Source organism: Oratosquilla oratoria, chromosome 35 (assembly GCF_046742065.1).
Source record: "Oratosquilla oratoria isolate Oo_2021 chromosome 35, ASM4674206v1, whole genome shotgun sequence".
NCBI lineage: Eukaryota > Metazoa > Arthropoda > Malacostraca > Stomatopoda > Squillidae > Oratosquilla > Oratosquilla oratoria.
In genome coordinates this window covers 30,526,750-30,538,904 of record NC_134811.1, presented here as the reverse complement: position 1 = coordinate 30,538,904, position 12,155 = coordinate 30,526,750, and the positions used below count along the sequence as shown (strand labels likewise).

Below are 12,155 nucleotides of genomic sequence, written 5' to 3'. Positions count from 1 at the left end.
CCACCATTGTTTTTTCATTTGGTAGAGCCTCTTTGGTCATTTAATTGTTCTGTGAAGTGAGTAAGCAAGGTGCTGTAGAATGGTTTTCTATGAATCCATGTTAGTTTGGTGAGGATGCCATGTGAGCTTTGATTCTTTGTAGGACCTTTAACTTTGATATGATGGAGAGGAATGAAATAGCCCTCTATGATCGTGAAAGTTCTTGTGGTATGTATGAATGGTTAATACCAAGTTGTTGGTATTCAGTTGTGGATCAATAGTTAAAGACTGCTGTGATTGCCAATATTTACCTCATTTCCAGATATATGAGGTAATATTTTGATATCTTGGGTCCACAAATTTTGAATCCTGATTTGTTTTCTTTGTGTTTGCAAGTGAAAGGCAGGGTGGTTTATATTCTTGTTTTAACATTTCACATGATCTCCACTCCCCAAACCTGAGGTGCATAAGTATGTACAGATGACATGATAATTATACTACACCTTAATTACAAGATAACTTCCAAAATACACTCGAGAAAACTGGAAAATTTGGTAACACAAATAGGATGTCAGGATACCTTCAGAAATCTTCTGTAACACTGTTCACTTCTGATTACTATGAACCCAGGAAATGGCCAGCCCCTCCCAATAATAATAAACATCACTGAACTTCACAGTTGACACATGACTTTCACTTTGTACTGAAGAAACCTCATGAAAGAAAATATAAAAAATTAATATTGGGTGGACATGCAAAAAAAAAAAATCTTCCTGGCAAGAGGTCCTGAGTGTTGCTCTCCTCGCCAATTTTTTTTATTGTTGTTTGGAAGGGGTGGGAGTAGGGCAGTATAGTATAGAGTGCTCAGTGTCTTGTGTGGAGTAGTTGACACATGTTGCAAGCCAATTCTGCGTTAGTACTGTTTAGGTGCAGTGTGGTGATCTATATGTAGGTGTGCCAGTACAATTTATACTTGTCTTAGAAGTTGTTTCTCTGATTAATTTCTTGAAGAGAGTAATGCTAGTGTTGTATCTAAATTACCAAGTGTACACACAAATTAAAAAAAAAATGTGCTTGTAGTAGTGACTGCTGAAATGGATACCAGTCTGAGAGCACCCCCTTCCCCCCCTTTTTTTTTTTTTTTTTTTCCATCACAAATGTGAATGAGTTAGCATTTGAAGGGAGTGGTGGAAAATTATTGTGCTAATAAACCTCATGTGACAAAATGATAAGAGATGCCAAAGATGCTGATAGACTTAAAGATCAATTGAACAAAAATGTGACAAGGGTGCCCAGGAGAGTCATTTCAACTGCAGGAAGATTGATTAGTAAAATTAGGAATTGAGCAGAAGTGAAAATGCATTAAATGCTTTTGAAAATCCATCCATCCATATACCAAGGGCTTAGCCCCTCATGGATGATGGGTCATCCCTATATCCCGTCAACTGCCCTGGGTCAGAAGTAATGCAGCAAGACACAGCACATCCACAGCAAGGCTGCTTCACTTAATTGGCAATCCCCCATCTCTTACCCCTTGCTCAGAAAAATAGAAGACATGGAGAAATCCCTTCAAGAGATTTCTCTCCAATCTCTCTACTGATTTTGAAAATCAAGTGAAAAATACTTTGTTGAGGATAATAACAAATAAAAGGTACTGTATATATATATATATATATATATATATATATATATATATATAATGAGGAAAAGGTAGAAAAGAAAATGAGAAAATGGAAAGGGCAAGAAACAAACGTAAAAATAAGCCAAAGTTGTTTTATATGTTCATTAATGGTAAATTGAAATGGAATCAATTTGAGAGAACATGGAACATTTGGACTATGATGACAAAGTGCATTTACATATGAGTTATTTAATTTCCTGATGTTCTCTTGCAAAGTCCGATGTGACAAAACAACCAGAAATTAAATACTTCATGCTTGCATATTATTTGTTGGAACAGCCTGAATGTATCCAGACAGAAATTATGAATATACATTTCAGTTTGTGTTTACCAAGATAAGGGACTAATTGAAAGTATGCAATTGTATTACATAAAAATGGAAGTGCAAAAGGTTGAAAAATAGTGGTGGCATTGGATATGAGAAAAGGCTGGGAGTAAAAGGTAGATAATAAAGAAATGTGAAAAGAAAAGAATGTAAGAATACCAGAAATTATGTAAAGATCAGAAGGAAAAGGAAAAGAAACTTTGAGTTATGTAATTCACAAATGTAAAGGTAAACCAAAGTTTCTGTAGTTAATAATGAATTTAGATAAAAAAAAATCTAGATAAAAGAAGTCACAAGGTTGGGAGTACCGTAGGTGGAATAGCATTTGAAGATAGTTGGTGCATACAAAAATAATTAATAAAAAAAATTCCGATATATATGTATACCAAGGAAAGCTACTCTGAAATGGAACTAACTGAAGGGGTGGAGCTGGATGACATAAAAATTGAAGTGTAAAACATACATAACTTACTGAAGTCGTGTGTGAGAAAAGCCTCAGGTCTGATGGGATCTAAAATTGGAAACCAAAGAACGAACAGCTAAGGAATAAGACTTTTTAACTAATTTTACAGAGTGGGAAAGTGTGAAAGAAGGAAGTTAAAGATAAATGTGGGTAAAAGTAAGGTGATGAGATGTACAAGGGGAGAAAGTGGCAGCAGACTGGAAGTGAATATTAAGGGAGAGCGACTGGAGGAAGTGGATTTTTTAGATACTTGGGTGCAAATGTGGCAGGAAAGGGAGGAGTGGAGATGGAGGTAGAATGTAGATTGAGAGAAGTGAGTAAAGGCCTTGGTGGATTAAAAAGTGTAATGAGAAATAGACATTTGGAAATGGATGCTAAGAGGAGATTGTATGAAGGAGTGATTGTGCCGACAGCACTGTATGGGGCAAAAACATGGAACATAAGAGAGGAAGAGAGTAGGAGTTTGAATGTGTTTGAGATGAGGTGTCTGAGAAGTATGATAGGGGTTACTAGGCTAGATAGAGTGAGAAATGAGGAGGTGATGAGGAGAACAGGGGTGGAAAGGGAGTTGGGAGATAGGGTGGATGAGAGAGTATTGGGATAGTTTGGATACATGGAAAGAATGAGTGAAGAAAGACTAGTAAAAGAGGCATGGAATGAGGGAACGTGGGGGGACGACTTAGGGTGAGATGGATGGATTGGATAAAAGGGGCTTTGGGAAAGAGGAGAATGTATTGAGGAAGGACGGGAGAGGACAGGAGAATGGAGAATAGTTGTATATGGATGATGTGATGCACGAGGTGGAATGGGTGGGCGGGTGAGGTAGTATGTGTGAGAAAAATTTGATGCAGCCTAAAGGGATTTCTCCCCGTCTTCTCCTTTTCTGTATGAGGGAATGGAGAGAGGGGTCACTGATTTAATGAAGCAGCCTTGCTGTGGATTTGCTGTGTCTTGCGACACTGCTTCTGACTCAGGGCATTGGACAAGATGCAGGGATGACCTGTCATCCAGGAGGTGCCAAGATAAGAGGGTGGAGGGGAATGGAGTGTGATAGGGATGGAATGGGTGAGGGTGGTTTTTATGCCTTTGTTTTTTGGCTACCTCCCTTATAAGGAGGAAAAAGGCTTTGGTGTATGTACATTCACAAAAGAAAGGAAAAGTGCTGGAGATTGGCAACATGCTTATATAAGAACATTTTTATTAGATAATCGTTTTAGATTCAGTAAAGCATCATGTGTTTAACAGTTGTTGAGTTTTTGATTTAGTGGTCAGTGCACTGCAGTAGAGATGGATGGTGGATTGTGTGTACTTTGGGTCTGGTGATGGAATTGTTTTGTTGATCATAAACAAAGTGTCTATCCGGATGGACAACATTGTACCAAAGAGGTGGAGTCTTAGAGGTGGTAAAGGAAAGATTTGGAAAGAGCAGGAGACATGAGGGAGGTAGAAATTAGCAGACTTTGTTAAGGTACCTCACAGGTGATGAATGTTGTAATTGGAACACAGGAGTACTTAAAGTTAATTGCGGCAATGGATGAGGGATGCCCTGAGGAACAAATTAATGAAAGTGGTTGTGAAGGTTAGAATATTGGACTGGAGGGGAGTAATTAGTAGGGTCATGCAGATATCAGTGCTGGTACTAGTAATGTTCTTCCTTTATGTTAATACAATGGGTGGAACAAACCGTTACAATTCATTAGCTTATAAAAATCATGAGCGTGGAGGGGATTCAGTTGATTTTGTTTATGGTTATATGCTCTTCCTTGGCATTTGGATTATTCAAATACTTTTGGGACTGTGGTGATATTTCTACAGAACAGTCATATAACATTATTTTATGATTGAAACAAATATTAATGCAAAAAAAGAATCCTTGTATCTTTTAACTTCTGCTTTCCTTCCTTTCTCCTACCCTCTTGAAATGTCTCCTTTACCATCTCGTTGACTACCTCTTTTACATATTGTCCCAAGGAAAAGTGTATGTCTGTATATATATATATATATACAGGTAGTCCTCACTTTACGCGCTAGATGCGTTCCAAAAGGCAGCGCGTAATGTGAATTTCGCGTAATGTGAGGAATTAAACTCACTACTTTGCTGTTACAAGTGTTTCCAATACCATAATCCTTCCTGCAGCTGAGCCACGAGCTAAGCATATAACCTCTGACCTGCCTTGTTGTTGTTGATTTACCACCACATATGGGATCACGGGTTAATTAGCCTTTACGCCTTGATAAGTAGCGTCCCTCTGCTGATCTGCACGCTGTTGTTGTTGTTGTTGTAGCGGCAGCTTATTGCGATTCAAGGATGAATAAATTTCTTTCAAGTTTTTTTCTACATTCATTTTTATTTTACTTTTATGAAAATAAAATTACCCTTGGACAATGAAAAAAATCATGGGTCAGGAAACCATCCCGCAAGCTGAGATGTTGCTCTCACACGTTTCCATACTGACAACAACACAACACTCACCGCTCGCTGACAACTATTGAAGAATCCTAACTAGGCTTCACCCCCTGACGTGTCACTTCTCGCTATATCGGTCTCGGTGTGTGTGTGTGATGTTTGTGGTGAGGCAGGGGCGGCAGGGTCATCTGGAGCGTCCATCTCCGATTCGGTGCCTGTCTCCGATTCGCTGGTTAGCTGACTTGGTGTGCGTTGTCGGAAGAAGTTTGTGATCGGCTGTTGTTTTGTCTTTTGTTGTTTTTCTTTTAACATAGCATTATAGCAAGCCATGTTCTCCATCACACGTCGTATGATGGTGCTGCTCCTCTCGACATTAGGATCATTCTCCTCTATGACCCTCATTGCATGCATCAACGAGTCCATACACTCAGACAAGTTGGCAGCTGTGAGGGCTCGCTGTGGTCCTGGTGATGCTGCTGCTGCTGCTGCTTCCTCTTTCTCCTCCATCATTTTCACTCTCTCTTTCTCGATGTCAAACAAATCTTCATTGGAGAGCTCTTGTGTGTGAGACTGAAGCAAGTTGTCGATGTCCTCCTCTTCCAAATCCTCGAAGCCAACTTGCTGTGCTAGACGCAGACTTTTAACGTTGGCCTTGGCTACATTGTCGTCTATGCTGTATCCTTTGAAGTCGTGGACGAATTGAGGACACAATTTTTTCCAGACTCCATTGCAGCATGATGTTGGCACTTCACTCCACGAATCCTTGATGAAGGTTAGAGCATCTTTTACCGTGAACTGCCGCCAATAATCACGGACTGAGATGTTTTGTTGCTCCGTCACTTTCACAAGGTTCGCCAATGTTGAACGTAGATAATACGCCTTGAATGTCGAGATTATCCCTTGGTCACAAGGCTGGATGAGCGAGGTCGTGTTTGGCGGTAAAAACACGATCTTGATGTTGTTGCTGATATCGGCCAGGTATGCTGGGTGACTTGGCGCGTTGTCCACAATCAACAAGATCTTGAAGGGGATGTTTTCTTTGTTGCAGTACACCTCCAGCTCCCTGTGCAGTTTATTCTTGAAATAATCGCCAAACACTGTCCCAGTCATCCAGCCCTTCGAGTTGGCGTACCAGTACACTGGCAGAAAGGCCTTGTCGTAACCCTGGCCCAGAAAGAAACGTAAGATTTTATACGGTCTAAAAAATTCATTCGCACAATCTTTTGCATAGAAAATGGTAACATGGAATAAGGTTAGTTTTACAACTCTTACCTTGAGGGCTCGAGGATTCTCTGAGTGATACACAAGTGCTGGCTTGAGTTTGTAGTCGCCCTCTGCATTGGCCCCCAACAGCAGCGTTAAGCGGTCCTTAGATGCCTTGAATCCGGGGGCAGAAGCTTCCTCTTTGGAGATGTAGGTGCGGTTGGGTAGTTTCTTCCAATAGAGGCCGGTTTCGTCGATGTTGAACACTTGCTTTGATGAATAATTCCCGTCTTCTATAATTTTCTTGAGCTCTTCTGGGAATTCGGCTGCAGCTCGAGCATCAGCTGAAGAAGCTTCCCCAACCAACTTCAAATTATGAAAACTGTGCCTTTTTTGAAATTTATTAAACCACCCGTTGCTGGCAGAAAAAGGCTTCTTGTCCCCTTCAATGCTGTCATAAATAGACAGCGCCTTCACCTTAATCAGCGCCAAGCTAACCGGCACACGAGTCTTATTTTGATGCTCAATCCAAGTTGCAAGCATCTTCTCCATCCTTTCCATCTCCATAGGGCGAGAATATGATGACTTGTTAGCTTGTAGAGGCGTTCCTGATTTGGCAGCTTCACGAATCTTGGTGGAGTTTTGTTTTATGGTCCTCACCGTAGACTCGCTGAGGCCCATTGCCGCCACAATCACATTGTTTCTCTGCCCTTTATCTAACCTGTCCAGAACTTCCAGCTTTTGCTCCAATGTCAATGTCTTCCTTGCTTTCTTCTGCCTACCATCACAGGCTGGAAATGTCGCTGGGCGCTTGGGAGCCATGGTAAACAAGAACACTGATGATTTGATGAACACAGAGATGCTGACACAACGAAGCGTTGGTAAACAATGAGCTTGGTGGCGAGAGGGATGCGGAGGCTGGAATCAGCTAGCGTCACCTAGCGGCTGCCTTACGGAACTAAATCGCAGCCCGCGTATTTTAACTTTCCGGATTTCGCGTTACTCTGAGGAATTTGTGTAATGTGAGGAATACCCCCTAGTTTTGGACACCGCTTTAATGTGAAATCGCGTAATGTGAACCCGCGTAAAACGAGGATTACCTGTATATATATATATATATATATATATGCAAAGGGGGACGGAGAGGGGGGGACGCCGATTAAATGAAGCGGCCTTGCTGTGGATGTACTGTGTCTTGCGACACTGCTTCTGACCCAGGGCGGTGGGCAGGGTGCAGGGATGACCCGTCATCCAGGAGGTGCTCAGATGAGAGGAAGGGTGGGAGGGGTGTGGTGTGTATTTAGGGATGAAATGGGTGGGAGTGTTTTTATGCCTTTCCCTTTTTGGCTACCTCCCTTGGAAGGGGGAAAAAGCCTTGGTATATGTATGTATGTATGTATATATATATATATATATATATATATATATTACTTTTTTCAACCACAAATCACTTTTAATTCCATGCCATCGCAATCGAGACTGAAGAATCGCTCGATGGAGACATTTGGTTGGAAATTGAAACGTGGACGAGCCGAGGATTCGAACCCAGCTAACCCGTAACAAAGTTACAGTGACTTAAACCAATGTAACTTTGTTACGGGTTAGCTGGGTTCGAATCCTCGGCTCGTCCACGTTTCAATTTCCAACAAAATGTCTCCATCGAGCAATTCTTCAGTCTCGATTGCGATGGCATGGAATTAAAAGTGGTTTGTGGTTGAATAAAGATATCAATTGATCGCTGGGAACCATTCAGTGTAGATGTATATATATATACAGTGTATATATATACAGTGTATATATATATATATATATATATTTGTGACTAACTACAGTCCATTGAATCCAGTTGTTGTCTGTCATAAAACAGTTTAAGTTTGAACTAGCCACATAATTGGGTCTTGGACCAATTTTGATATTGTAACTATATTGGCGTAAATAAACTTTGTTTTTAGGTTTGTCTGATAGCATATAGCCTTTCTTATACCATATTGTCTATCACAATTAGCCACTGTTTTTGTTATTCTTACTCAAGTCAGTGTGATTAAGTTCATTTCATTAATTGGACAAATGTACATCTTACTCTGTATTATTTATCCAATTACTAGGATTGATGGTTGTGTTGAACACTATTGAAATGTATATTTTTCTTTTCTTTGAAGGTGTGGGTTACATATGTGCAATGTTGAGTGCCCTTGGCTTGGGAATTGAAAGTCAAACAAGAATAGTTACTGAGAATATTAAAAGAATTCTAAGTCAAAATGACAGTCAATATACCATTCACATGCACACACACACACACTGTCACACAATACTTAAAGATCATATGTTGTTCAGAGCCAAAGGAATAACTAGTAATTGAAGCTATGTGGTTTCAAAAATTGGTAATGGTTACTATGTTTACTATTTCAAATTTTCTTTTCCTGTGTGTTGAAGTGAAGTGTAAAAAGTATATTTCTTTGCAGAGATGGGTGGAGGTGGTGATGGGGCAGGAGGTGCAGAGTTGATAGAGGCTGTACTCACCTGTGAAGGGGACATCAAAGATCCCCAGTTGCCGAACAAGCTCACCACTCTCATGCACAGACTCAAAAATGTCACACAAAGTGGTAAGCACTGATTCATTGTTTTGTCATTAGAGAATTATTATTATTTTTTTTTCATCAGCCAGGATTTTCTCATACATTTGAAGTTAAGCCATCAGATTATACATAGTTTACTTTTATGTTCAAAATTGCTGTTGATATTGTCATTAGGTTTACAGTCGAACCTCGAAAGCCTTGACCCTGAATGCCCGGACCCTCGTATGACCGGTCGAAATGAACAAAGGGTGGACTTTTCAAGCAAAGTTCCCTATTTGTCCGGTAGGTGGCAATGGCGGCCGTACACATGTACTCAAACCCGGCCCAGTCAAGCCGCCACCAGGGCTGCCGTTCATAGAATTTTGTACCAAAATGTAGTGAAATAGCGGCATGTGGCAACTGCACAAGGACATGAGGAAATTATTTCTACATATCAGCGGGCTGTTAAAAACATTAAAAAACTCAAACTTTTGTTTAAAAATTATAGAACTAGTTATCAAATTATAAATGGTACATCAAAATATGACTTTTATAGGTAATTGTGTTACTTATAAAATATTATACCCCTAAAGATACGTTTTTACCGCGTAGAAAAAATTCTACACTAAAGTTTCAGCTTTCTTTTAGTGATAATAATATAAAAGAATTTTTTATATCTTACTGAATATGTTAGGGCATGGGGGCCTTATATACATTCAAGAATTAAAAAACTAGAACCAACATTTTGTCAAAGTTTGACAAGTATATCTTGCTATGAAAGTCTGCACACGCCCGAGAAAAATGTATGCCCCGGTATGGCAACATTCCCATTCTACACGGCAGTGTAGAAAACGCGGCAACCCTGGCCACCACCACTGTTCCGCGTGCATACCTTCCGATATTTACAGTGTACGTAATAAAAAATACAGTACAGTACACTGTATATACAGTACATTTACATGCCTGTATTACAGTTATTATTACAGAATTATTATTATTATTATTAGAGTGTTAGAGTATTATTCTTATGTGTTTCTATGCCATATCATACATTACCTATATGGATACCGCTACGAAAATCTACGGGTGTTAGGGGGATATTTTCGATGACCGGACTTTTGGCATGACTGGACCACCCTTCCCCCCAATTAGTCCGGGCTTTCGAGGTTCAACTGTATTTTGGTATGATATGCACTGCAATTTAGAAATTATTCCAGGATTAAATGTATCTACAGATGCAACTTGGTTTGTGCGGAAAGTTGAGCCATGGAATAGTGTTCGAGTAACATTTTCCATCCCCCGGGAAGCTGCTTACCGCCTGCACCAGCTGGCTCAGGCTGGTGATCAAGCTCTACGCCAGCTGGGAATCCTTTCAGTACAAGTTGAAGGAGATCAGGTTAGTTTGTTGATGTTTATTATTCATAAATACAGTAATCCGTTGCAAATCCAGACTGGTAAGAAAGATTAAATTTTTCTGCAGTATTTTTATAATACATACTTTTATTGCATGTTCAAGTACTGTACAATATATATATATTTATTCTCCTCCTCCTCCTCTGTATGTATCTCCAGTGCATAAGCTGAGAAGAGGGGATTAAACAACTATTGAGATATGAGAAGGATTACTGATAACCATAATATGTTATGAAATGAGTATTGAGAGAAATATGTATTACTTGTTAATGAGCATTAAGAGGATTAGATAATGCTTGCATTAATGTACAAATATCTACTTGTATCATTATTAGATGTGTTCATGGTTGCAGACAGAAGTATTTGGATAGGCACTGCATGGAGTGAAAATATTGAGATGAAGTGTTTAAGAAGTATGACAAGGTGTAACTAAGAAGGATAGAGTGAGAAAAGTGGAGGTGAGGCAGAGTGGGGGAGTGGGAAAAGAGCTGGCAAATGAGATGGATTTACCACTTCAGTACAAGTCAAATTCTCACGTGCAGTATCGGCTGCCATACGTACACTCATCATACTACTTGCATTATAAAATATAATAATGAACACAGGAAGTGTGATCAAACCAGTTCACAGAATCCGGGGGTAACTAGTTACAACTACAAAAAAATATATATAATCAAGATGCCAACACTGGTATCCTCGTGTGCAACTCACGCTTCGTGACACCTATGTAGGTGTCATCATACCAAAGTGGTTAAAGAGCCAAGATTGTTTGATGCTCATTGAGGGAATGAGTGAGGAAATACTAGCAGAAAAAAAATGGAAAACAAATGGATGGAGGAATTCAAGAGAAAAACCAAGGATGGTGCAGATGGATGAGGTGAAAGGGGTATTGGATGTTTGTGGAATGTCTGTCAAGCAAAGAAATTAGAATGAAAAGGGAGTGGATGGAGAGTGTTTGTAATTGGATGAAGAAACAACATGGCCTGAAAAGGAGGGTGTAGTGAAGGATGAAGGAAAATCAGCAATAGAAGAGTAATGTGTATGCTTTGTGGAGAAAGTGCAAAGATGGTACATGGGATGAGGAAGATGAGAAGGAACAGGAAAGGCAGTGAATGGTGGAATTAAGAGAAGGGTGCTAAGATAAGAGAGTGGAGGGGTGTGGAGTGTATTCAGGGATGGAATGGGTGGGAATGATTTTATGCCTGTTCCTTTTTGGCTACCTCCCTTGTAAGGGGGAAAAAGCCTTGGTATATGTATATGTATGTAAAAGATATAGTTGGAGAGATGCTACTGGGAGTGAAGGTGATGAACGGAAGATAGTAGAGCAATTTGGGAGTAGTTGAATGTAGATGAAGATATGGCAGTGGTAGGTGCCAGGAAAATGACTGATGAGAGAGGAGAATGATAGGGAATTAGTGAATGGCAGTGGAGGGAAATAGGAAGTGAGCCAGTTGTTTGCAGATAACACTGTGCTTGTGGATAAAATGGAGGATAGGCAGTTTGTGATATAGTTTTGGAAGGGTTGTGAGAAGAGAAAGCAGGAAGTAAATAAATATGGGTAAAAAGTAGGTGATGAGATTACAAATGGTGATGATCTGGAAGTGAGTCTAGCCTCTAGAATTAGATAACACCGACATAGGCATCACAAAGTGTGTGTATACAAGAATGTCGACATCAGTACCCTGATTATATTTACTTTGTAGCTGAGTGAACCCCATATTCTGTGAACAGGTTTGATAAATTTTTTCTTGGTGAAAGAGAACAATTATAACAGTTGTAACTTTATATTTTATAATGCAAGGATTGTGATGCATTGTCATCCATCAGGCAACCTAATGTGTGCGTGAGTGTTTACATACATACATACATATACCAAGGCTTTTTCCCCCTTCCAAGGGAGGTAGCCAAAAAGGGAAAGGCATAAACACACTCCCACCCATTTCATCCCAAAATACACTCCACACCCCTCCCACCCTTCCTCTCATCTGAGCACCTCCTGGATGACGGGTCATCCCTGCACCCTGCCCACCGCCCTGGGTCAGAAGCAGTGTCGCAAGACACAGCACATCCACAGCAAGGCCGCTTCATTTAATCGGCGACTCCCCCCTCTCCGTCCCCCTTTGCATATA

General features: G+C 40.1%; 1 protein-coding gene across 8 annotated transcripts in view; it reads left to right on the top strand.

Annotated features, from left to right (window-relative positions):
• LOC143018629 (uncharacterized) overlaps positions 1-12,155 on the top strand; it is a 106,237-nt gene that overhangs the window by 13,537 nt on the left and 80,545 nt on the right. For 7 of the 8 annotated variants that reach the window (XR_012965767.1, XM_076174172.1, XM_076174173.1 and 4 more), the window contains 2 exons: positions 8,521-8,661; positions 9,831-10,009. Coding sequence is in view for 7 of the 8 variants with exons in the window: in XM_076174168.1 (XP_076030283.1) it covers positions 8,521-8,661; positions 9,831-10,009 (320 nt within the window). In the remaining variant the exon portion in view is untranslated. The remainder of the gene's footprint in view (positions 1-8,520; positions 8,662-9,830; positions 10,010-12,155) is intronic. The other variant, XM_076174169.1, reaches the window with a different exon arrangement.